The sequence below is a fragment of the Carettochelys insculpta genome, chromosome 3 (assembly GCF_033958435.1).
Source record: "Carettochelys insculpta isolate YL-2023 chromosome 3, ASM3395843v1, whole genome shotgun sequence".
Classification (NCBI taxonomy): domain Eukaryota; kingdom Metazoa; phylum Chordata; order Testudines; family Carettochelyidae; genus Carettochelys; species Carettochelys insculpta.
The window spans coordinates 123,614,499-123,641,860 of NC_134139.1; the positions used below are offsets into that span (position 1 = coordinate 123,614,499).

The 27,362-nt window shown below is 43.7% G+C and overlaps 1 protein-coding gene and 1 long non-coding RNA gene across 2 annotated transcripts in view; one reads left to right on the top strand and one right to left on the bottom strand.

The window, feature by feature from the left end:
* Nucleotides 1-230: 230 nt before the first annotated feature.
* MFSD4B (major facilitator superfamily domain containing 4B) lies at nucleotides 231-14,567 on the bottom strand. The gene is made up of 4 exons (XM_074990721.1): nucleotides 14,355-14,567; nucleotides 11,515-11,683; nucleotides 9,314-9,430; nucleotides 231-8,334 (listed from the first exon to the last, which is right to left on the bottom strand). Exons 1-4 carry the CDS (start codon nucleotides 14,565-14,567, stop codon nucleotides 7,103-7,105), a joined length of 1,731 nt encoding a protein of 576 aa, XP_074846822.1. The 3' UTR covers nucleotides 231-7,102.
* A 558-nt stretch (nucleotides 14,568-15,125) lies between these two features.
* The window catches only part of LOC142011379 (uncharacterized), a 43,324-nt gene continuing 31,087 nt past the window's right edge, over nucleotides 15,126-27,362 (top strand). Inside the window, exon 1 of the long non-coding RNA XR_012645067.1 lies at nucleotides 15,126-15,258. This is a non-coding gene — a long non-coding RNA (uncharacterized LOC142011379). The remainder of the gene's footprint in view (nucleotides 15,259-27,362) is intronic.

Below are 27,362 nucleotides of genomic sequence, written 5' to 3' on the forward strand. Positions count from 1 at the left end.
GCACACATACACACACAATCTTGGTAAAACTCTGTTGTTCTTTTAATACTCCTAGGTGCAAATTAAAGCTGGGCTTATTTCAAAAGCATTTAACAATATCTGATTACTGATGGACTACTTCTGCATCATGTATACGTGTTACAGTAGTCAGGCTGGTTCCAGGAGATTACAGAGAAGTTGGCCCAATGGAAGATGTCTCATTTCTGCATGATTTATGACTGATGATTTAAGATCCATTTTTCACTAACAATTCTTGAATCTCCAAGTGTTAGGCTATTCATTAAGTACTGATCTGCACTCAGTTATTAACGCAAATGGTTTTTATTGCTGCTTTCCACTTCCATTTTAAACCAATAACTTCAATACCACAGAACTGTAGAGTTGCGGGGAGGGGGATGCATGCTTAAACAATTACTCATTTTGTTTAAAACTTGTAATTAATGTTTGTGGCTGTAAAGGAATTTAAGTGGCAAAAACTAGTTTGCTTAAAAAGTTTTCTTCTATTAGCCAGGGAGGTAGAATGGAAGGAAAGGAGGAAAGTTTCAAAACTGACAGGCTTCTGCTGGTATTCCTGCATTACCCGTAACTCTGTAATAAATAAAGGCCTGAATAATTCTTGGAAACACAGTACAAGCTTTATTGTGAAAAGATACTTTTTTAAATTAAAGCAACTTATTACATTCAAGAAACACTGTTGTTCCAATAAATTTACACAGGCATGTAAATGTCAGTTTTCAACCTAAATCAAAAAACCCACCATACAGTAAAGGGTAAAAACGTGGAAGAAAATTCATGCAAGTAGCTCACAGAAGTTCCAGTTTTACTGTTGCTTATAATAATAAAATTAAAAAAAAGCCTATTTAAAAATACTAGCTTTGTGCTCTCTCATTTATGAGCTAAAAGTGCACATACCAAAAACACCTTTATATTGTTTGGGCATGGCACACTTACTTTAGACAATTTCTAACATGCTGTTGCATTCTGTTTTTTAAATTGGCATTTCCAATCTTCAGGCTATGTAAAAAAAACATCCTAATAGATGACATGTTGATGCCAGCTGTCTGCCTTACCACAACTCTGTAGGAAGAACAGATCTGCCTGCACCTGTGATTCTCAGACATACCCCGACAACTCAATGCTGTATCATTTTAAAATGACAGTTTAAAGGAAACTATGATTTCTTAAAATAGCAACTGTATTGCTGAAGATCAAATTAATAAAAATATGGGAAAACTGGTTCTTTCTATATAAAATACTTTGTCTCTTTAGGTTCTGATCAATTTTAGCTAAGGTCCTAATTAAAGACTGAATGACTAAGAAGGCACTTACCAAGTACTGCAGTTTAACAAGGAAGTTTTAACATTAAAATATACTAAAGCAATTTAAATTCAAGTAAACACCAGTAACTTCAGTTTTCTAGCCCCCCTCCCCCACCAAAAGAACAACACGCACAATCTCTCAAATGACTTACATAAAAGGCTGCAACGTTCATGTAGTTGCAGGCTCTCAAGGCGGTAGCAGAGGAAACTTGTGATAACCTAATGCAGCATGCCCCTGATTTGCTTTTTAGAGCCAAGCTAACCTTTGACATACATTCTGGCTGTGCTTTCTTTAGTATCTTTCACATTTAACAGTAGTTGCTGTACATCAGGTGATGTACCTTTTAGTAAAAAACTGCATATATTTTATTTATTTCACTACAGAGAGGGACTAGTGACTGCACAAGTACATCCCATCACCATTTCAGTTAATGTTTTAATTGCACAGCAATTAAAGTGTTCAAATTAGAAGAAAAGCATGATGGCTCAATAAAACATCTCACTGGTCAAGCTGAACACGTTAGGAATGGCTTATAACAAGCTTATTACTAAGTAAATTTTAAATGTATAACTTGATTCTCACTATCCATGACAGTCAAAATATCTGATATGTGTGGACAAAAAAAAAATCAGTAGGCCACATTAATATTTCATAGTTTCAACTTTTGTCCTGTGAGAGGAAAAATTTTAGTGTTACACTTAACACTCTAATCATGTATAAATAGGGTTAAATCATTTATAAAAACCTCACACACACACACACATATATACAGATATATATTCCTGGCTATATATTTGCTGTTTGTGTGTATATCTACCACACACGCGCACACATGCATACGTTGCATCCCCCTGGAATTCACCAGACCAGGGGAAGTCAGGCCAGCCTGTGGCAGGTGGGGGACTTCACTCATGGTGGAACTCCCTGCCACAGGGCCACTGCTGGGCTGCCATACCCCGCCCACCTGGCTCCCTGCCACCAGCTGAGCTCCACTGCTGCCCACCAGCCAGACTGATTCCAGGCAGCTGAGGCTCTCTGGTCCAGCAACATCCATGGTTCTGCCAGACCAGGGATGTTGCCGGAGACCATGCCGAACAAGAGTGTTTCAACCTGTACATGCACAAATTACATGGATTTAGGTGCACGCAGCAAACAGGAATTTATACAACAAACTTGAAATAAAACCACCTTCTGTGATCTCTCTCCACACCAAGCAGCAGAATGTAAAGAATGCAGTTGTAATCACAAACCTAATTAAAACATTTTCACATTATGGAAACCAAATTTCTCCATGGAGTCTGAATTTTATTTTCACTACTAGTATATAAATTGATTAGACATTCTTAAGAATTATCTTGCTTACATTACCTCCCTCTTCAATATACAGATTACTTTTCTTTTTTGTCTGTCCTAACTTTACCCCCACTCTTTGTTCAATAATTTTTTTTTAAAAAGTTAATTTAACCTTCCCCTCTCCCATCACTGGCCCTATTACTTTAATTCTTGTTCTAATGTTGATAGGAAGAATGAAATTCCTGATTCCTGCTCACCTTAAATGGTATTTTTAAGATACATGTGCTGGTGAGACACATTTACAATTTCTTTTCTTCCGGATGAAAAAATAGAGATGCCACAAGAGATGTTTTGATGTCATGTCCAAAGCAGTCGTGGGTACTTGTGGCCCATGGGTCACATGGGCCATGTCTACACGTGCACGCTACTTCGAAGTAGCGGCGCCAACTTCGAAATAGCGCCCATCACGGCTACACGTGTTGGATGCTATTTTGAAGTTGAAATCGACGTTAGGTGGCGAGATGTCGAAGTCGCTAACCCCATGAGGGGATGGCAATAGCGCCCTCCTTCGAAGTTGAACGTCGCAGTAGGGCACGTGTAGACGATCCGCGTCCCGCAACATCAAAATAGCGGGGTCTGCCATGGTGGCCATCAGCTGAGGGGTTGAGAGACGCTCTTTCTCCAGCCCCTGCGGGGCTCTATGGTCAACGTGTGCAGCAGCCCTTAGCCCAGGGCTTCTGGCTGCTGCTGCCGCAGCTGGGGATCCATGCTGCATGCACAGGGTCTGCAACCAGTTGTCGGCTCTGTGGATCTTGTGTTGTTTAGTGCAAATGTGTCTGGGAGGGGCCCTTTAAGGGAGCGGCTTGCTGCTGAGTCCTCCCTATGACCCTGTCTGCAGCTGTTCCTGGCACCCTTATTTCGATGTGTGCTACTTTGGCGTGTAGATGTTCCCTCGCAGCGCCTATTTCGATGTGGTGCTGCCCAACGTCGAAGTTGAATGTTGACGTTGCCAGCCCTGGAGGACGTGTAGACGTTATTAATCGAAATAGACTATTTCGATGTCACTACATCAAAATAAGCTATTTCGATGTAGTGTGCACGTGTAGACGTAGCCATGCAGTCTTCAGATTTCTGTTTGTGGCTTGCAAAACATTTTATTTACCATTGTACCGTTGCAGGATTGCCAGATTCCACTGGTTTCCAGCTGTGTAGTTTTTTTCCTACTGTAACTAACGTGATGCTCATGTAAAGCAAGGACACAGGAAGTGAGGTATGTGCTGACTGCACACAACAATGTCTGCAAGAACCATATGCTCCCTCTGCATCCAATCATGGTGCTGCTACAATTCAATCCACATACTCCACAAATTCTAGGTACATGAGTTAAGTTAGCAAAAACTACCCTATCCCAGGAGATTGTCTTGGTTCAGACAATCTTGCAGCATAAAGAGATGAAAGAGGACCATTCGTCCAGCCCCCTCACTAGCCTAAGTTGCCCACCCCTGATCCAAAGCCTCCACTTCCTTTCTACCCTTCATTGGCTTACAAATTGGTAAACTAAAAAGGATTTATAAAAAACAAAACAGAACTGATGGCTCAACCACATACTGTGTTTGTAAGTCATGTAAAAGCTTCTCTTGATACATAAATAATAATGGTTAAAGCTTGAGTGTCACCTTTAGCAAACTTAATTGACCAAACAAAAAGCAAAACATCTCTAAAACATAGGCATAGCTATTTTGTTTCAAACCATACACATGCATAGGCAGCACTTCTGCATCAGGCTTGCTGTTTTAAATGTTTTAATATCTTAGTTCTAGATCTTGCAGTAACAATGAGAGACTCACCCCCTTTGTTAAAACACTTGTTTTCAAAGTCATGTGTGGAATTTTTTGCCATGTGTGCGCATCAAGCTGCATGGAGTATTCATGCTTTCCCATTATGAGGCATAAATGGTATTAAATGGTAAGTGCTTTCAGTAGCATTTTCAGAATGTGACACAAAAAAAGCTTAACTTGGGACTTCCCTATGCAAGCCAAGATCTCCATTTCAGTTCAGCTATTATTTTCTGTACTAAGCTGCAAGCCAAAAATCTAATACCATAAATGCATATGCAGAGCTGTTTCTATTCGGCATCATGGGCAGTTATACACATCCGGGGTAGATTAGTCCTTGAATACTTACAAGCATTACCATTAGTAATGGGAGGAGAGCGCTTGCATGCAGCAACTGACACAGAATAATCTTAAGTTTAGCAACGTATTGTCAAACCAGATGTGATGCTATAACAGAAGCTATGAAGATACAAATTTTAAAAAAAAATCTAATAAGATTAACAGTGTTTAATTACAGCCCCAGGTGGGTAAATACACCCTTCTAAACACACAATTTAAGGGGCAGAACCAGTCAGTTATTAAGAGGTATCAAGTCAATATCCAAGTATGTTACCCTGCTCCTCCTCTTTTACAGAAAAACAGGTAATACACTAGCATTTACACCAATATTATGGTGTAATAGGGAGGGAGAAGTCTTCAAGAGTTCATTGTCTCTCACCATAAACAGAGAATTTTCCACTATGACAAGGTTCTTGCTATATTTCTTCCCACTGGATTTTAGATGAAAATGAAATGGGGAAGGATGTAGGGATCCTGTACCACATAACAAAAACACTCAATGTAAACATATTGCAATTCTTACTACAGAAGTAAAATTACCAAAAAATCTCAACTATCCAATGAGCAATACAAACAGCAAGTTTAGGTCATGCAGTCTCAGAGAAAGCTGCCTTCAAAATCTGGGTTTTCAAGCAAACTGACTACAGTCAATGGAGGACTCCTCTTAATCCTAAGCAACATTTTTATATATGTTCATCACATGCGGATGATCTATTTATTTGCTAGCACTAAGCATTTCCCTTATCCCAGCATAATATTTCTAATCTTACAATAGTTTCTCTTAAGATATTGATGATTACTCTCTGAAGCATTCCACTGCAAATTATCCATGCAAAACATGGACCTTCTTTTATGGCAGCATCCAAATTCATCACCTCAAAGTATGTGAAACATTACAGTGAGAACAGAGTAACAAGCAGGACACCAGTCCAACTTGCACAAAAGGAGCAATTGTAGATCACCTGGTAACTTCCACAACTTGAACTGCACTCAATAGTGTGGCTGATAGAAAACAGAAGGTTTAATCAGCAGCTGTAATCCATTAATTTTCTAGAAGTAAGTTAACAGCTATTGAAATATGCCCTAGACTAAGCTTTGCATACAGTTTTGTATAATTACTTCAAAAAAAACAAAAATATTTTCCTCTTCTAGAGAAGTATGTGCTCCCACTGGATTTTTTTGTATTAACTTTGGGGAGACCCAGAACAGATCCTTCAAATTTTTGTCTGAAGAGTCTGGTTTGAGAGATAAGGTCCTCAGTCAGCATGTGGAGCTGGTGGCACTGATTGCTCAAAATATAAAATTGAAAGTTTAGCTTTGGTGTATATATAAGGTAATTACACTACTGTGTACGACTTTGCTACCAGTTGTTTATTACCAAACTTTAAGGAGCAGCTCATGACTCAACAATCAAAATTTTAAAATTGCAGCAGATCAGCACAGCTACTTTTTAAAACTTCCTTGTCATCTCCCTTCACTCCTCTCAAAATAAGAAGGGCAGTAGAAGTGAGACAGTTTTGTTCAAAGCCAACTTTAAAAGAATTTACACATTTAAAAAGAAGTCCCTAAATATTGTATTCCATTATAAACACATTTGAGGTTTCCATGATTTAAAAAGAGCTACATGCAGAAATATATGTTTAAATAACATTACATGAAAATGATAAAGCCATGGAATTGCCAGTCATGGTCAACAATACATCTATTAACTAAAGCTGTTGAACTATTAACTTTTCACTTTCCCAAAAGGACAAGGACATAACTGACAGCTTGTCTTTAACTTAATTTCCTGGTATATGTTACATATCAAACTTTAAGTGCCATTGATTTATGCCCTTCACTGGATTAAAGAAGTTCCAAGATCCTTCTCAGATTTCTGATTTGTATGACATTGACTTAATCTATTCCTGCGAAGACAAGATTGTTCTAAAAAAAATATGATTAAAATATTCTAAACAATCTCACTTTGTTTTGTTAGAGTGCCCACCACTTTCTTCACAGCTTCATATTTAAGAAATGGTTTACATATGTTTAGTCTAAATTTGCTTTTAGTTCCATGACACATCACACCTGATCAGATTACTACAGAGTTCTTCTTTGGTACATCCAAGATTCCTCCTTGCCACTCCAGGATGCATGGTTGCAGACTAAAATGGAAAACTGTAAACTGGGATTTGGCAAGTACAGAGGTGAAAACACTTGGCTTTGTACCACTATTAAATTCTGAATCACTTTATTAAAAAACAGCTAACTTGGTTGTCCATTATCTTGCAGAAGCCAGGCCATCATTTCAAGTAAGCAGCTTAGCTTTTGCTTCAGTCATTCTTCTCTCGGTCTCTACTGAATTGCTTTCTTCCTGGTGAGCTAAGATCAATCACTGGAGAATTAAACATGTGTGAAGGCGGCTGCTTGGACACTTTGGCTGGTGACTCCCCTGGGATCTTTTGAGGGGTGTCTAGTGCACAGTATCTCACTGTATCATTCATTTCAATTACTTCAAAGTCTGCTTCATTCCATTCTCCTGCATCCTCTTCATCTTCCTCATCTCCATTAAGTCCAAAGTTGGATAATAAAGCTTTCTGGTCCTCACTCCCACCGCCATCTTTCAATTTACCTTCACTCGGAGAAGTAGCTAATTTGTACATCACAGGAAATAATACTAATGTTATTACAGATGTTCCCAATGCAGCATACATTATCACAGGGACATTGTGATGTTTTCCTTCAAGAAACCCAACCACTGCTGGAATGCTCATCTCCCCCAAGGCAGCGCCAACTACAAAGAGAGAAGCAGACTTTCCCTGTATGGTGGTATACTGTTCAACCCAGGAAATGCCACTGGGAAAGGTAGTAGCCATTGAAGCGCCATATGCTGCAGTCCCAACCCAGAGTGAGACTGGATTCTTACTGAACAGTGCCAGGAACAGAGAGGAGATGGTGGAACCTACGATGCTCAGCACAATCATAGTACCAGGATATAAACAAGCAGCAAAACAGATTGCCAGTCCTCTGCAAGTTGCAAATGCTCCCCAAAAAAGGGAGTTCAAACCAGCTGCTTCACTTTGTTTCATGTCTAAATGAGACTCTGCGTAATTGAAAATGTAAGAACCATAGGTGACCTCTGCTCCTACGTAGCAAAAGAAGAAAAGGAAAAGAAGAAAGAGAATGGCATAGTGATATTTGGCAATTTGGCATTTCTGCACAGAAGATTTTGCCTTATCTTGCACGGAGCCAGTCCTTGAATACAGAATAATAAACAACAAAGAAATTATCAAAATATAGGTGCCTATGAAACTGTAAGCCCACATAAAGCTCACATTAGAATGCAGTTTCATTACTGATGTAGACAGTGGGTCAGGCATATCACTTGGAAGAGAATTGTTTGTCTTTTCACCTTCTGCTTGGATTTTAGGAGACAGGAAGTTGCCCAACACCATTTTTGTCAGGATTGGCGCCACGAAGGCACCCAGTGCAAAACTGAAGTGTAAAGCCTGCATGTGTGGTCCAGCCTCTGCTCCCCATATATTCAATACAAGGACATTTCCACCTGCAGATCAAAGAGATGAGGATCTATTTATTTAATATCAAAACAATCTATAGTATGATTTCACCTTAATCTGTTCTTTTGTAAATATGTATCTCGTCGGAACAATCTACAGTGCAAGCAAATCATAAAAAAAGATAATATATGGAATCAAAGATCCTTAACTGGTTCAGGGCATGAAATGTGCAAACGGCAATATAGCTACAGTGATGCTCTGGTTATAAACATTAAACAGCAGAAGGTTTCACTGCACTTGCTGCTTTGCTTTTTTTTTTTTAACCTCAAGAAAAAGAAATGCTAGACTAACTCCAAAGTGTTCCATTTGGCAGTATTATGGCATTCCAGGTAACAATAAAGGTCAAGATTTCTTTCACAGACCATTCATGACACTCCTTCTCAGGCTCTCTTCTCAACAGATAGCATCCAATTTGCATTAGAGATGCTCGCTCAGACCTTAATCACACAAATGAGTTGACTTAACAGTCAACTGAATCTTTCCATTCCATCCCACATACAGTCAGGTATATACCAGCAGTTTCATTCTAGAGGATTATTCCACCCTGGCATTTACCTCACAATCAGGGAAAAAACACTCTCTTACTGTCTTCCGAATAGGTGCGTTTACTGTAGTAGCAGCAAAAAAGAGAGCAATTTTAATGACAAGTGAAAATGGGACACAAATACAAATTTAGTTTGGCATACATACAACATGCAAGCTAGAAAACAAGAGATACCTACTCCTACTTCACTAAATGAAATTTAACTATTAGCGCAGGCCCTAAGTCTATACTTACAGTGCAAAATGCTTGCCACCCAAACCTACTGTTCTAACAATGGAGATAAACTCAGTTCATGTGAATCTCTAGGATCTCGCGAGTGCTAACGAGTCTCTTGGATAGATGCAAGTGGGGGTAACAGACTCCAAATGATTCATTCAATCCACAGACCTTCCTGCAGCAGGGAAGAGGATCTGTTCACTTACCTGTGTCTAGAATGCCCATGGAAGTCCCAACCACTGACATCAGGGCAGTTAACAATAGCGCTTTCTTACACCAGGGTATGGCATAATGACCAGCTGCTGTTCCCAGCATGGTTAACCCTAAAAAGTAATCCAAAATCCATACTGAAGTCCCATTTTTCAAAACAGTCAACTTATTAAATCTTGTCTTTAAATAAAATGTCTGAAATTCAAGCAGTAAAGTTAGATTAAGTTACTGTTCATAAGAGCTGGTTGAAAAACCCTCCATGGAACCATTTTTTCCTCAGTTAAAAATCAAGGCACCTCACAAAATTGAGTCTAATTTAAGCAGATTTTTCTCTGAGAAAAACTATGAAAAAAATTCTGCCCACATCAAAATGGGATGTTTGAGAACAAAATGTTTCAGTTTCTCATTTTGAAGTGACTGCTTAAAATAATTACTTTGCATCACTATGAAGGAATATAAAATAAATACCAAAATGAAACAAACAGTCTGGTTTTTTGAAACCAAGATATATTGGTCACAAAACTTACTCAATTTTTTTGTTTCATTTCAATTCAAACTAAAATTTTCAAATCTCAAATTCTTCACAAAACTGAAATGTGATGTTCTGACTAGCTCCAGTGATCTACACTAGGCAAGTCTTCAACTCAACTATTTTCCCCAGTCACTCTTAATACACAAGTGTAGCATCCATTAACATTAGTAATGTCCACATCATACATAGGCTCCTAATTCATTTTAGAGTTTTGAAAAGAATAAGTTCTGTTAAGAGAGTTTATTAATTTAAATTTTAGTCAGCCTGTGAAATGTGATCTTTTCTCCATTCCTTAGCCAACTGAAGGCATGTGAATTATTTCACAAATTGGCATTAACTGAAAAATTACAACAAAACCTAAGAAACTGTTCTACAGATAAACAAGAAAGATCTTCCTCTATTAGTTACCATATTCAAAAGTAAAATGAGATGGCAAGCTCTAAATATAGTTAAGGCATCTCTGTTTCAGGTAAATGTGTGTTCTGATCACTGGCTTGCTTCATGTGTGACAGATAATTCAAAATCAATTAGGAGCGGATTTGTAATATATTTTTCACAAGTTTTGTGCATTTGTCAGGGGCTTAATGGAACAGATGAACAATTTTAGTGGGTGCAGTATATTTTAAACAGAGGTTTGCAACGTCTTTGTTTTGTAAGGTTATAACTCAATGGCTGTGTCTGCACTAGCTCCCAACTTCGAAGGGAGCGTGGTAAGTAGGGTGTTGGGAGATTACTAACGATGTGCTACGGTGCATATGCAGCACTTCATTAAGCTAATTCTCCCCCACGGCAACTTCGAAGTGCCAGCTTGCGTGCAGCCACAGCTAACCCGCTGGTATTCTGAAGTGACCGGGCTACTTCAAATCCCTTTACTGTGGAGTAAAGGGACTTTGAAGTACCCGCGGGTTAGCCGCAACTACACACAAGCCGGCACTTCGAAGTTGCCGCAAGGGAGAAATAACTTAATGAAGTGCTGCATATGCAGCGCAGCCCTTCATTAGTAATCTCCCGACACCCTACTTACCATCCTCCCTTCAAAGTTGGGACCTAGTGTAGACAAAGCCAATGTGTGAAATAGTACCACTGACAGCATTGTAGGTGATGAAATGGAGCTTTTGATGTGGCCATTATCATATCTGATTTGTTTTATATATGCCCAGATCCAGCCACTTGATACAAAAAAAAAAAATCACATTTCTGCTTATTTTTGTACAAGCAAAATGGACCTTTTATTCAGTTCTAATAAATTTATGCTGAAGAGCAGCTATCCTGTTAGCCTTCCCAACAGACTATTGCTTCTAAAAGGGAAGTATCAAACTATACATCAAATTCCTAAAAGGAGACAACAATAAAACTGACAAATAGAAACAGAATTTCATACGTTTAATTACACCACTCCTGTTGTGGGATACAACATTTTTAAATTAGTATGACAATGCTGGTGATAGTGTATGTACAACTTTCATCCTACAAGGATACGTGAACTACACACCAAGTTTAGGCGGGGTGAAAGCTGATGTGAGATATATGTCTGAACACAACTTTCACAGCTTGCTACTATACAAACCCCCATGGCAGTAGTTCAGTTTCTGTTGAAGTATATTAAAAATTCATCAGGCTATGCGTTTTTCATATACAAAAGAATACAATTTTGAGTACACTTACCCAAGAGGAGATGGGGGTTCATGGAATCAAAGAGAATCCCTCCAATTACTGAACCACCAAGGTACCCCATAGAACGACCCACAAAAATGTAGTAAATATCACTGACATTTTTATTCACATTTGCAGCCAAATCTTGAAATGTAGGTCCCAGGCCAGCAATGCTGATCCCCTGAAAAACAGTGGAGATGTTCTTTGTTCATTTTAAAAAGGGGAGGGTTAAAATAAAGCCTTAATAACAGCAAGAAATTATATAGTTCATATTACGTTCCAAGGCTTTGTACATACACATAATACATACCAATTAAGACATTTTAGAAACTGATTCAATTAAACAATGCAATCTTATGTTGGGAGCACAGTTATTTTGGTATTAAATGGCCAATTATCAATTTAATTTGTAACTTGGTACGGTATTTCACATCAGACAAGGCCCATCAGGTTACTTACACAGTTAAGCGCTTCACAGCGGGAGCAGTTCTGTTTTGTCTGTCTTTGTACAGCACCAAATACAACTGGGTTCTGGTTCTGGACTTTGACTCCTAGATATCATGGTAATATTTCTAATGAATAATAATTAAAATATCACTTGATGTAACCCAAATCTGTTCTAGCGCAATCATCTCTAAATTTATGTGCACATTTTCTTTGAACTATGTGAAAAGAATCAAGTGGAAAGTGAACTTTAAGTTTTGTTTGCAGTCACCTTTGGAAGAAGCTCATCGAGCATCCATGAGAATTTCTGGCAGGAAGAAGTAGTACCTCATTGCAAGAATGAGACCAAAGGAAAACCTGGCTGGAAATGACTTTCATCATTTCAGTACCAACAGCGTGCTCAGTGCTGTGCAAAACAAAAGGTAGCTAAACAAGCCAATGCTACAGAAATCCAACTCCTCGAGTCACTGAGCACCTGTGATAGTTGCATACCCATTTGAGGCAAACCAAGCCCAAAATGCTCTCTAGAAATTTCCAGGAAGCATATGTAGCTAGCCTCACCACTAGGGCCTTATCAACACTCTGTGTGCTGCCTCATTAGTTTATTATTACAGCAGACTCCCTGTATGCCTTGAGGTTGGATTCCTGAAGGCTGCATCTACTCTACCCCTCTCTTTTGGAAGGGGTATGTAAATATAGCCAATCAAAATGCAGATGAGGTGTGGATTTAAATATCTCATCCCTCATTTGCATACTCCCACAGGATCTCGCTTCCAAAAGGGGCTGCTTTCAAAACACAAACAACTGTGTAGACGGTGTTCCTTTGAAAGGGTGCTTTGGGAAGAGGGGTCTCCTTCTTCCTAGTTTTTTTTCTTGGGAAGAAGGGTGCTTTTGAAAGTGGGGTTTCCTGTCAAAGGAACCCTGTCTACACGGTTATTTGTGTTTCAAAAGCAGCCCCTTTTGGAAGCGAGATCCTGTGGGACTATGCAAATGAGGCATGAGATATTTATATCCACACCTCATTTGCATTTCCAATCAGCTGCATTTACATGTCCCTTCCGAAAGAGGGGCAGTGCAGATGCACCTGAAAAGGACAATGGATACCAAAAAGCCTATATTGGGGAATTTTTCCCCATAAGAAATAATGGAAGGGAGGGGGGCAAATGCATTCACAACTTCACCACACTTACCCATGACAATGCTCTTTTCACCTAAATGGTGTACCTTTTCACAGTGACAGGTAATGGTGTATATTTTATACATAAATATTCAATAAAATAATGCAGAACTCTACTAACACCAAACACACAGAACATTTTTATACAGTATAAAACAATGCCAATTATGCCAGACTTCCATAGGGGTGGCAGCTGGCTTTTCGGTTGTAGAAATCTTAAAAATGGATTTCATTTGTTTGCTCTGATGCCACTGCATTGAGGACCCTAGAAACTTTGGCAGACTGTTCACAAAAAAAGGATCACTACTACCCTGTATAATTTCTATCATGCAATCAAAAGAAAATGGAGAGATTATCATCAGACTCCTGACTTCCTGTTGTATGTCATAATCATCCTTGTTTTCTTATTCTGTTCCTCGCTGAAGCCACAGGTGGCATCCCTATCAGAGATGAACTGTGGAGCTAGTGGTTCTCATGTTAAATTTTGGATGATTTAGGAAAAATAAATATGCACATATACACACCCAAATCAGGGTAATTTATTTATTGCCAGCTAGTAACTCCATTGTGAAAAGTGATAGTAACAAACACGCAAACATCACTTTTCGCAAAGCTCACTCACACCTGCCATATCTGGCAAAAATTAAACCCTGGTGTCGGAGCCAACGCAGAAGGGGTCGTTGGGGGAAGCCCAGATCCCACAGCCATGGGGACAGGGCCCAAAGCCAGGCCTACAGGGATGGGGCTTTGGGTTTCAGATGAGAGTCTGTCACCCCAACACACCAGGGCAGAAGCCAAAAGCCAGAGTCGTGCCAGGCCTGGGCAGCAGCTGCCTGCTTCTCCGGTGTTGTGCCCCAGGCATCTCCAGAGGCGGGCAGCCCCGGCAAGCAACACGCGGCGGTACAGCCAGGACAACAAGGAGGGGCTGTTACTTCCCCACCACTCGCGACCCGCGGCCACAAGGAGACCCCCGGTGGGCACACTGGAGAAGCGCTGCGGCCCGCTGGAGGGCCCCTTGCCGGCCCCAACAATGCAGCTCTGGTGTCCTGACTAGCCCCCACACGGGCCTCTCCCGGGGAGAGCGGGACAGCAGCGAACCATCCCCAGGTCCCGCCCCCCGCTGCCCCGAAAACCATCCCCAGGTCCCGCCCCCGGGACAGCGGTGGCCAGGCAGTTGGGGGAGGAGGGGCTACCGCGCAGCCGCCGCCCGGCCGGGGGAGCCCTCGCTCACCAAGCCTAGGAAGGCCGAGCACAGCGTCCCGGAGATGCACCAGCGCAGCGCCGCTCCCGCGCCGCCCCGGCTCCTGCCGCCGGCTCCGATCACCTCAGGCCGCGGCGCTGGCTCCTGGAGGAGACTCGGCCCCGGGCCGTCGCCGTCCCGCAGCGTTTCCTCCGCCTCTGGCCGGGCGAAGCGAACCTGCTTCTTCCGGCCGGCGCCGGCCATGGCTCGGAGGGCGGGAGGCGTTGCGTGCAACGGGAGCTGGCCAGGCTCGCGCCGCCGGTGTCGCCGACCCGTGCGGCTCCGTCCGACCCCTGGGCGGCCCGGGCCGGCGTGTCCCGCGCTCCACTGCCCTGGAAACCTGCCGGGCGAGCAGCGCCCTCTGCCGCCTGCCTCGCCTCGCCTGAGGCCGCGCCGCGTCAGCCACCGTCCGTCCCCTCCCGCGCGGCCGAGGTGACAACGTCACGTGCACACACAGCCGGCGCGTGGCTGGCCGGTGACCGGGGAGGAGACGGCGACTTTGCCGCCATTTTGTACCCGGGCCGCGCGCCCCGCTTCCCCGCCGAGGCTCCTGGCCGAGAGGATCCCCGCCGTCGGGGCCGGGGCCGGGGCCGGGGCCGGCCGGAAGAAGCAGGTTCGCCCATAGGGCAGCCCTGCGCCTGGCCTTGGTGGTGACTCGGGCGCTGGCTTGGCCTGGGCCCTGCCCTGGGCGGCCGCTGCTCAGCGCCTCGGCCACAGCGCGGGCTTAGCCCTCCCCCACCTCCGCTCATAACCAGCAAAGCGGCCGGAAGGGCGGGGGGTTCTCCCCCTCTACCCTCAGAAATTGCTCCTGCTACGGTGCTGTGACACACAAGCACGGCGGACGTCGCTGTCTTGCGGAATGGGCTGCCCCAGCACGTTGAGCGCATCCGCAGAGGTGAGGTTTCCCTTTGTAATGGGGAGAGCTCGTTCTGAGGCTGGGGGTTGTCTCTCAGATTTGCCTCCCTGACAACCTCTCCTCTGTCCTGGAGACAATCCTCCTGTACAGTGCCCCACCTTCACACTCTCTATAGCTGCACATACAGGGCAAGCAGCACTTACAAACACCTGCTTCTTAGTACAGCACATCCGGCATTCACACCCTCTCCAGACACTCAAAAGCACCAGCATCTACCTATACACGTGCACACTGCCCATAGGCACAGCACCAGTGTACACACCCTACCCTTATATACACACACAGCACTATTATCTACACACCCACACACACCCCTTTCACACAGCACCTCCACATACACACCGTTGGGCGTACACGCTGCACCACCTCCCACATTACTATATTGGGTCTGCACCCAGTGCTGTGAGCATGCACACCCAGCTCCTGCCCTTCCCTGTTCCCTTTGCAGCCCCACTACTGCCTGCTGCAAGCATCTTGTAAGGGCACAGTCCCAGTTGATGTAGGAATCATAGAATTCTAGGGTTGGAAGGGACATCAGAAGGTCATCTAGCCCAGCCCCCTGCGTCAAGCAGGATTAACCCCAACTAAGTCATCCCAGCCAGGAGAGATGGGGGTATGGTGGGTACACTACATACAGCCTGCCCAGCCCCTCCCCCCACCAGCAAGCCTGGGGGGAATCAGACACAGCCTCCTCCAGCCCTGCTCCCAGCCCGCATAAGCAGTGTGGTGGTGGTGGTGTTATTTTGATTGTTATTTAATCCCTACAAGTTTTTAAGTCCAGGCTTGACAAGGTCCTGGCTGGGATGATTTAGATGGAGTTGATCCTGCTTGAAGCCAAGGGCTGGACTAGATGACCTGAGGTCCCTTCCAGCCCTCGGATTTATCAAAACAAAAAAGTGGTCCAGTAGCACGTTAAAGACTAACAAAATAATTTATTAGGTGATGAGCTTTCGTGGGACAGAGCCACTTCTTCAGACCATAGCCATACCAGAACAGACTCACTATTTAAGGCACAGAGAACCAAAAATAGTAATCAGGGTTGACAAATCAGAAAAAAATATCAAGGAAAGCAAATCAGAGAGCAGAGGGGTAGAAGTGGGGGGAGTCAAGAATTAGACAAAGCCAAGTATGCATAAGAGCCCCTATGATGACCTAGAAAATTCCCATCCCAGTTCAAACCACGTTAATGTGTCGAATTTGAACATAAAAGAGAGTTGAGCAGCCTCTGTTTCCAAACTGTTGTAAAAATTCCTCTTCAGTAAGATGCAAACTTTCAGGTCATTAACAGAATGGCCCACTCCATTAAAGTGTTGACTGACAGATTTGTGAATCGAGTGTTTTTACATCTGGTTTATGCCCATTAATTCTTTGTCTAAGAGAGTTTGAAGTCTGTCCAATATACAAAGCATCTGGGCATTGTTGGCACATGGTGATATATATATAATGTTAGTTGAGGAACATGAGAATGTGCCCGTGATTCTGTGAATAACCTGGTTAGGTCCAGTGATTCTGTGGATTCCTAGGATTCTGTGAGTCTATGACATGACCTCAGCTGAGTAGCTCTGGTCAGCGTGCGTAGCTCTGTGTAGCAAGCCTAGCTCAAGCTGGGTGGGAGATCAGAGGAGCCTCAGGGCTGTACTCAAACAATACCTATGTCCTGAAAGGGAGAGATTGGATAGTTCAGAACCGTGTTAATAGCAGTTGTTACAAGTAATTGCCTGATGGCTACTTGGCAGATCCCATCTTTTTGAAGAAATAGCTCTACTGTAATCGGCATTAATCATCTACCAGTGGGGCAGCCCCTTGGAACCTTAGCTCTGTGACCCTCCCTGCTGTGTCTGAGGACAGCCTACAGACGCCTGTGTGCCCTCCATTTTCCTGCCTGGTGTCCACTGACCAGAGCTGTTTGGCTGTAAGTTATGCCAGTTATTCAAGCGTGCTGGTTGATAAAATAGCAGTTAAACAGGCGTTTAATGTAGCTAGATTTTAAAAAGCAATAGTAGATGGTGCTTAAACTATGGTGCTGGGGGCTGTCTAAAAACAAATGGCCCTTACTACTGTTCCTAATAACGTTTTCCATGCATGTGCAGAATAAATGTTCTTATGCCCACCATACTATACGCACGTGTACCATCCCTGAAAACACATGTCGTCATCTGTCAGTGGCTGTGGGAGCTAAGCCAGTGAGCTGCACAGCACCTGAAACCCTCCTGGACATCTGTCCTAGTGCTCAGTTTTTAGGGAAACTGAGACCCTGCACTCCCAAACTGAGACCCTGCACTTCCATCCTGCTCATTCAAACTCCCAGACTAGAGGCGGGTTTGGTTGCAAAATAATAAAGCTAATAACATTAACAGTTGTGCCAGACCAGCAGAGAGAGCTCATTTCAACAAAGCATTAAACCTGAAACCTTATGCACTAAAGCCCTGAGCTCTAGGACATAAACTCAGAGCCATGTGGCTCTCAGCCAAGGCTATAGAGCAGAGACTCCACTCTACTTTGTATGTGGTCTCAGTGCCTCTGGGGTTACATTTGTACACGAGCAGAACTCCTCTTGAATGGGTTCAAGGAGGGGAGTGCAGTGCAGGGAAACCCAGGGAGAGCTCAGACAATGAGAACTGCTAAAAGACTTTTCAGCCCAGTTGAGAACTGATAACAGACTGTTGTGGGCATCTCCCAGTGCCAAGGAAGACTGGGGCTGGCTGGGAGGGACAAGGCTTTAGCTTGTACAGGCAGCTGCACAGGAGACCCGTGTAGAATGGAGAAGGGAAATAACCCACATTGACCCCCCGCCACGCAGGCTGTGCACACTGGGGGGCCCTCACACCCATAGGGAGTGTTACCCCCCCCTTTGAGCTCTTTGTGGGGGGGGGGGGGGGGCGACAGCAAAAATAAATAAATAAATAAATAAAGCCCCTACCAAGCGGCTGCCAGCGTCTTCCCCTAGCTCCTGTTCCCCCACCACTGATGTCTCCCCTCCAGCCTCTGCTCGGCCACACCCCGCAGGGCACTGACTCCCTATTTGGTTCATTCCCCCCCCTCCCCAGTCACACTCCGCCCCCTCACCCCCCTGCACTGCGTCCCTGGAATTCTTTGTCATGTGCAGAAAGATAGGGCAGCAAGAGCTGAAGCCCAGTGAGGGCAGCAGCTACAGCCATGCTTACTGACCATGCCCAGTCCGACAGCATGCTCAGTAAACCCCAGGTTACGAAATCTTGGCGGCTTGAAAACGTATGTATTCAGTAGCATGTTGTATGGATGTGAGACATGGGTGATAACGAAAGATTCAAAAAGAAGAATATTGGTGTTCGAAAGGAGTTGTTATATAAAGATTCTGAGAATAGGATGGATGCAGAAGGTCACCACTGAGGAATTATATAGGAAGATACAGCCGAAAGCGAACCTGCTGCAGAAGGTTATAAAATGGAAGCTACAACTATTTGGCCATATTTGCAGAATGAATGACAAACAAAAAAATCAAGACCCTGGTATTCGGCATAATGGATGGTTTTAATAGGAGAGAATGGATAGATGATGTGGTAGATTGGTGCAGAGCTAGTCTACAGAAACTAAGCCATGCTGCACTGGACAGGGAAAGATGGAAGGAAAGAGTGAGAGAGGCATCAGACACCAACGGGCACTGAGCCCACAGTTATTGATGATGATGATCTTTTTTTGGCATTACAAGTCCTTTAACCCACTACCCCCCTTCCTTCCTTATAGGGTGGCTTGAGTGCCCCTTATCAGGCTACTAAATAGATGAGTCTCATTATATTGACATAAACATTGGAGATGTGGCTTTTATCCAATATACTCCTATCGTGAATTAATAGCTGTTAAAGGGTTAAAACCAGAGAGAGAATGGGTTCTCTGTTGGCAAGCTGCCAGGTGAGCCAATGGAAAGATAATTCTTTTGAATTGACCCAGTTGCCTGCTGAGGAGCTTTTCTTTTGTATGGAGGAAGGAGAAAGACAGAGATGTTTAAGCCTGAGCAGGGCTTAAGGCAGGAGTCAGCAACCTGTTCAAGGTGGCCCACCAAAATTTGACCTTTTGACCTCTAAGTATAATCAGTGTGTCAGTGATACTTTGTAAAGTCTGGCTGGGCCCTACACTCCTGGAAGTATTGCCTCATGCTCCAGTGGAGGTCCCTGTCCTGCACCGTGGGCTCCAGCCCCAGCTCCCTGGCAGGGCAGGGCTGCTGTGGTGGGCCAGGAACTCCACAGTGGGGGCCCCCTCACCCTGGACCCAGCCCTGTGCCCCAGTGAGGGGGCCAGCCCCATACCATGGCAGGGACCTACCTTCAAGCTCCTGGCCTATACTCTGGCCCTGGTGGGAGCTCCAGCCCCAGCCCTTTGCCATGGTGGGGACCTCATGCCCCAGCTCCACACTGCAGTGGGGGCCATGTCTCTGGCTTTGCACCACAGTTTGGTCTCCAACCCAGCCCCGCACCACAGCAGGGGCTCTAGCCCCTGTCTTGTGCTCCCACCCCCCCTCCTATGCTGCATGGGGGACAAGGGGCAGGACAGGGATGGAGCTTCTCCCACCTGCCACTCTGCAGCAGCTCGCATGTCAAAAGTGGCAGCTAACTCCCAGGGTCAGGGAATCTTTGATCTTGAGAAGCTTTCAAGCAGAAGCCTGTAGAGGCAAGGTATTTGGTAAGGTTTCTTGAGGGGATTAGCCTTGATATCACTCTTTATTCCCAACCAAAGAGCAATAAATGAAAGGAGGGTGACTGAAAAAAATTGAGCCTTTAATTTTCTGGACTTTCACACTCTGCCACAGAGATAGATAGGTTATCTGTCAACATAGCTGACCGCAGATAACCTGGTATTTATAATTAGCACATTTTTACTCAAATTTGTTCCTTAATGTTTATGAATCATGTTCTGTCTGGGGTTGTGCCATTCTCCCTTCTCAGTTATCTATCCCAAAGGGAACTAAAGGAAAAACAACAATAAAGATTAAGGAATACTTTTATACCTACTGTGATTACAGGATATTCTCTGACAAATATATATATTTTTCAACAACATGAATTGCTGTTTCTGATCATGCTAGGATTTCTGTATACATTGGACTAGTACAGTCAGAGGCAAAACTAGTTGAAAACAATAGCAAAACTCCCATTCACTTCAATGGCTAGCAGGCTGTAATTCAGCATGCAGTGTTCAGTTCTAAAATACCAATTTGCTCTTGTGTAGCGGTTTACTCTATCTAAATTTTGTTTTCTGAGGAATTTTAAATATAGACATAATACCACACAAGTGTATGCAGTTCGCATTAAAATTTATCGCAATTTTTTTTCTGGAGACTCCATTGTCGGAATCTGTCAACCCAAAATGGTTAAACAGTTAATTTTGTGAAAGTGATTTATTTCTTCTACATTCAGTTGCATATTACAAAATGGGTAATGTAATTATGGTTTTAAAAACTTGATACGAATACACAAAAATGTAAATAGGAAAATTCTAAAAGATCAAAAAAGATCAAGACCATTGATACCACTCAGCATAGAAATCTACATTTAAATATTTGTGATAGTATCCTCATATTCTGGAGAAAGAAAAGTAGAGGCAGAGTTTAGGTGTACGGTACGTTCTGAATGTGCATACGGTCTCAAAAATATTTTTTCATTTCTATTTTTTGAGGATAGAGAAGAGATAAAGGAATAACTCAGTTCTCAGATAGAGCAATATTAAAATATTAATATATCTGATTGGCATTAATTATATTTTCAGCATAAAGTGATATAATACTGAAGTTGTGGAAATGTTTTGGGAGTAAGAGCACTTCAAAGTTGCTTGGGTACTTTGAATTGCCTGCAACTACATGGCTTGCCAGTGCTTTGAAGATTGTAAATTCAAAGTTTGTACAGCAAGAATTAGGCTAATGAGGTGCTGGATATGCAGCACAGCACCTCATTGCTATTCTCCACTTCAGCTCGTTTACATGTCCCTTCTGAAGGAGGGGGTTAGTATAGACAAGCCCTATGTGTTCTTTTGGGTACACGCTAAAGGAATATTAAAATACTTTAGATACATAGATAGAGGAGATGTTCATCTCCTATCTATCTATCTATGAACTGTCAGATGTTCATCTGACAGTTCATATTTTACAGGTTTAGACAAGACAGTTTTATCCCAATACTGACAGTTGCATTTATAAATTGAAGTATCTTCAGATGAAGGTTGTTTGATTTTTAATGATTCCATTCATCCATTGAGGTACTCCTGTAAATTTCACTTGTAAATGGTAAAGTGCACACAGGCACGGATGGAGAAACAAATTAACAGTTTATCAGAAGGGTACATTCATGGTCTTATACTTGCAGTTAGCATGTGAATATATGTATATAGTTTTAACATGAGGTATTTTAATTTGTTAAAAGTTATAGGATATTAAATGATTTAATGACTAAATGGAAACTAGACTTTTCAAAAGAGCTCACATGACAAGGCATTGCTCCCTGTAAGCTCTGCATTTATGTGGCTACTCAGGAGAGATTTAAATATCATCCAGCTGATTAGCAGAGGGCCCATAACTTGGTTTTGTTTCTGTTGGACACGTACAAAACTTAGTGCACATAAAATTTATTCCACAATGGATGAAAATCTATGCATATGGATGGAAAAGATTAGAGGCAACATTGGTGACAGGCACCTACATAAATTTGCCAGATTTTCAAAATGTTGACCATAACATTTATGGGCCTAGATCTGGACACTTTTGAAAATTTAGGGGGAAAAATATATCCAAATGTTATATATAATTAGCAAAAGCACATAAAACTAAAATATAGAAAAGATATAATGTCACATACTTCAGCTACTAACAGTTATTCTGTAGCACTTAATTTTAATTGACATGATGTTCATTAAAGGCTATGTTGGAATTTATTATTTTGTTATTGTTTAATTGTGCATAAACATGTTGCATATAAAAATAAATTCGTCAAATAAATTAATAAAATCCAATTGCCATTTTTGTCAGTATAATAGCAAAGAATATCTTAAATCTACAGTTGGGTTGCTAAAAACCTTATACACATTTACTTATTAAAAATACAATAGTTTCATTTTGGAGTTACTTTTTTATGTAAACAGTGGAAGAGTTTATCAAGATCATTGTTATGACAGTAGGATTTAAAGGGACACTTAAGTTCATGCTCTCAATATGACACAAAGTATTTCAAAATTCTCATACCAGACCGTCAAGTGTTCTAAATACCTCTTTTTAATCAGCTATTTTAGTTGCTGAAAAATTAAGTAAAAAAATCCCTTACACCCCAAAAGTGCTTTTGTTCTGGTCTGCATCATGAGAAACAGCAGTATTAATTCACAATATCTTTTCCTGAGAACATGCCTATATCAATATTTCTATCTAAGACTGTCTATGCTAGAGGGTTTTGTCAACAAAACCAGCATTGTGTCAATAAAACCCATTACCAAGGCATTGGCAACAGTAAATCGACAGAGCACGTCACTTCTCCCATGAGGCAGAATGCCTCTCTCGACCATAAGCCAGTCTGGATGTTCCAGGGGGCCTTCTGATGATAGAAAAGTCCTCCATGGTGTTGAGCAGCCACTCCAGGGTGTGCCCTGTCCACCTCAATCAAAGCTCTGTGGTTCCTGGGAGCCCCAGAAACCCCATGTGAGGAAGCTTGGAGCATGGAAGCAGCTCAGCAGCATATCAAGCTGTTCCTGGCTTACCTGCAACCCATGCAGGATCCCCCCTGTGACTGGGCACCCCCTTTGTCCACTACCCTGTTGAGTGGGCAGGGGAGCACAGCAGTCAGCCCAGTCCCATAGGCAATGCAGAGTCTCCAGGCACTAGGGGCCACTGTGCAAACCACACATGGCTTTGTTCCCAAGACATTCCCGGCCCTTGGGGCAGGCAGTGTTGGTTGCTGTTCATGGTGGGGGGCAGCGCCTCAGGGGCTGTATTGTGTGAATGACTCACCAGCTCCCCTCCTTGTCATCCTTACAACTGGACCCACTCTGAGCAAGGGCTGATCCAGCCCCACCTTCCCGCCAAAGCCAACCAGCCCTACCCTGGCATCAGGTTAAGGCAGCACCTCATCAGTGAGAGGGCAGGGCCACAGCCAGAGGAGATGTTGACGGGCAGGCTGACCATCCTCCTCAAGTGACAGCTGTGTGACAAAGGGGAGCGTTGACCAGGAGTGGTGGTTGTGGGCCACTGACCAACTGATGTTCCATTTTGACACCGCCACCACTGGTGTATAGTGGGACCTGTTGACCCGGCCACTGACAGCTGCTGCCCCCCATTCCTCCTGCCATCCCCACCCCCATTGTCCTGCCCCCACCAGCCATCCTGCAGGGCATGCTGGACCTCCTGCAGTGGGTGATGGCCAGGACACTCCGCCCCCCACAGGCCTTCCCTGCCATGCCAGCCCTACTTGCTCCCCAGGCCTCCCCCCCCCACGGCCCCACTTCCCCCATACCTCCCTGTGCTCCTGGCCCCAAACCTGTGGTGGCAGAGGACCCCAAAGGCTGACACTGCTCAGGGTCCTGCTCCCGTGTGGGGTCGGGTCCCTCCACCCCACAAACTGCTGCCCCCTGTCCCAAGGCCCCCCTTCACTGTATATAGCTTATTGTTGCTGCACCTTATAGTTATTATATTTATTTTCAAATTGTTTATCTTGGTTCAAGTTCATCTTGGTTCACCATTCCCATAGCCATCTTTATTAGGAAGTGGTCGGGAAGGGTGAGGGGGCAAAGGGAGGATTATGGTGGGGACGGGGTAGGGCTGTGGGCAAGAGGCCCATGCTGGGGGTGCCCCAAGGAGGGTCCTTGGGAGAAGGTCTCCAGGGGGATGGCAGGCCACAGCTGGATGTCCTGTCTCCAGAGGGCAGGGGTGAGCCAGGCACCGAGCTCCAAGAAGGCATCCTGCATGCAGAAGTTCTGGAACCACTGCCGGTCCCACCATGCTGAATTGGTGCTGTGCTTCCAGCCCCACCTGAGAACCCAGTGGGAGAGGTGAGCTCAGGTGTGCTCAAAGCTGGTGAAAGGCTTGCCCTCCCTGAGGAAGAGAAGGATGACCATGATGAGGTGCATCAGAAGCTGAAGCACCTCTGGGTGGACCCAGTGCAAGCCCAGGGGCTGCTCTGGTACTATAGATTGCTGGAAAGTGCTGTGCCTCCCAGGAAGCATCAAAGCCTTGCTGTAGCAGCTGTGCTGTCCCTTGTGGAGGTAGGCAAACCTCAACATAGGCAGGGAATGGGTGTGGGGATGGGGAGGGCCTTTCAGGGCACATCTCACCAGGGTTCCTGGAAGATCTTGCCAGCCAGTCTGTTGTGGTCCAGACAGCCATTCTGTTGAGATTGCAGTGAGGCAGTCTGGCACATGGGAGTTGCGCCTAGTCTGTCGACAGAGTGGATCAACAAAGCAATATGCTTTGGGTCTGGCCCCAATCGGTAGAGAGAAGTTACTGTCAGAGGATGTCTTCCAACTAACTTCTGTCGACAGATCGCTCTAGTGTAAGCATAGCCTAAAAGAAAATCTGCTTATGTTTCATTAATAAGGAATGAAAATACAGAGGAGAAATGTTGATCTTGTAAGAAAATAATATAACTTTCAATATGCTGTGCAGATATTAAAATAGTAAAAGTACAAAACATTACTAAGTTATGGAAATATAATTGATTGTATCCCTCTAAGAATTTGGCCAGTTAGAGCATTTGGTGAAGAGCATGACCAGTCAGAAATAAAAATACTAACTTCTACTAACTTTTTGTTGTTCAGTCATCAGACATTCATTTTTCAGCATCTCATTACCACGCCTTTTCTTTCTAGGGGACAAGAGATTTTCCAATACCCAATTTTGACAGATTAAAATACAGTACAGATTCCTAAAAGGAAAGAAAAGAGTTTTGGAAGATCACAGCAGAAGTCATTGATAAAGTATGTGTGCTTAACATTACTACTTTTTGCTTGGCTAAACAGGGAAATCCTTAGTCAGCCTAAACTCTAAAAGGCTGCATACAAGAAATGGAAACATGGACATTTGACTAAGGAGGAGTATAAACATATGGCTGGAGAATGCCAGGCAGTAATCAGGAAAGCGAAAGCACAGCTGAAACTGCAGTTGGCAAGGGATGTGGAAAGTAACAAGAAAGGTTTCTACAGGCATGTTAACAATAAACAAGTTATCAGAGAAGATGTGGACCCGTTACTGGAGGAGGGAGGTAACCTAGTGACAGATGATGCAGGAAAAGGTGATATATTCAATGCTTTTTTGCCTCAGTCTTCACGGACAAAGTCAACATCCACATGACAGTCCTAGACAATGCAGTATGGGAAGGTGGAAGGCAGCCATCTGTGGGGAAGGAACAAGTTCTGAGCTATCTAGAAAAACTAGATGTACACAAATCCATGGGTCTGGATTTAATGCACCCAAGGGTACTGAGGGAATTGGCAGAGGTCACTGCTGAACCTTTCGCCATTATCTTTGAAGACTCTTGGAGATCAAGGGAGATGCCTGATGACTGGAAAAAGGCAAACATAGTGCTCATCTTTAAAAAAGGAAAGAAAGACAATCCAGGGAACTATAGACCAGTTAGCCTTACCTCAATCCCTGGGAAAATAATGGAGGGAATCCTCAAGGAATCCATTTTGGAGCACTTGGAAGAGGGGAGAGTGATCACAAGTAGCTAACATGGATTCACCAGGGGCAAGTCCTGCCTGACCAATCTGATTAGCTTCTATGACGAGGTAACAAGCTCTGTGGACATGGGGAAGTCAGTGGATGTGATTAACCTTGACTTCAGCAAAGCTTTTGATACAGTCTCCCACAACATTCTTGTCCCTATGTTAAGGAAATATGGATTGGATCCCTGGACTATAAAATGGATGGAAAGCTGGCTTGATGGTTGGGCCCAACAGGTAGTGGTCAATGGCTCAATATCTGGATGGCAATCGGTTTCAAGCGGAGTGCCACAAGGCTCAGTTCTGGGGCCAGTGTTATTCAACATCTTTATTAAATGACCTGGATGAGGGACTGGATTGCACCCTCAGCAAGTTTGCAGATGACACAAAACTAGGGGGAGAGGTGGATACATTGGAGGATAGAGAGAGAATCCAGAGAGACCTGGATAAATTGGAGGACTGGGCAAAAAGAAATCTGATGCGGTTCAACAAGGAGAAGTGTAGAGTCCTGCACCTGGGGCGGAAGAATCCCAAGCATTGTTATAGGCTAGGGACCGATTGGCTCAGCAGCAGTACGATGGAAAGGGACCAAGGGGTTATCGTAGATAAAAGGCTGGATATGAGTAAACAGTGTGCCCTTGTAACCAAGAAGGCTAACAGCATACTAAGGTGCATTAGGAGGAGCATTTCAAGCAGATCTAGAGTAGTTATTGCTCTCTATTCGGCACTGGTGAGGCTACATCTCGAATATTGTGTCCAGTTTGGGGCACCCCAGTATAAAAAGGATGTGGCTTTGCTGGAGCAGGTTCAGCAGAAGGCAACAAAAATGATTAAGGGGCTGGAGCACAAGACCTATGAGAATAGGCTGAGGGATTTGGGCTTGTTTAGTTACAGAAGAGAAGACTTAGGGGTGGTTTAATAGCAGCCTTCAACTTCCTGAAGGGGAGCTCAAAGAAGAGGGTGAGAAACTGTTCTCAGGGGTATCAGATGGCAGAACAAGGAGTAATGGTCTGAAGTCAAAGAGAGAGAGGTGTAGGTAAGATATTAGGAAAAACTACTTCACCAGGAGGCTGGTGAAGCATTGGAATGTGTTGCCTAGAGGTGGTGGATTCTCCCTCCCTCGAGGTTTTTAAGTCCTGGCTTGACAAGGTCCTGGCTGGAATGATTTAGTGGGGGTTGATCCTGCTTGAAGCAGGGGGCTGGACTAGATGACCTCCTGAGCTCCCTTCCAGGCCTATGATTCCATAATCTGTAATTTTAATCCTGAAATCTGTGCTGCATGATTGGAGAAATAATGAAATTAATCATATCTGCATTCAGAAGTGCCTTTCTTTTTTTGGGGGGGGGGGGCGCGGGGGGAAGAGGCTGAATGCAGTAGCTGTTATCTAGCACACAGAGAAATACACTAACTACGTGCAG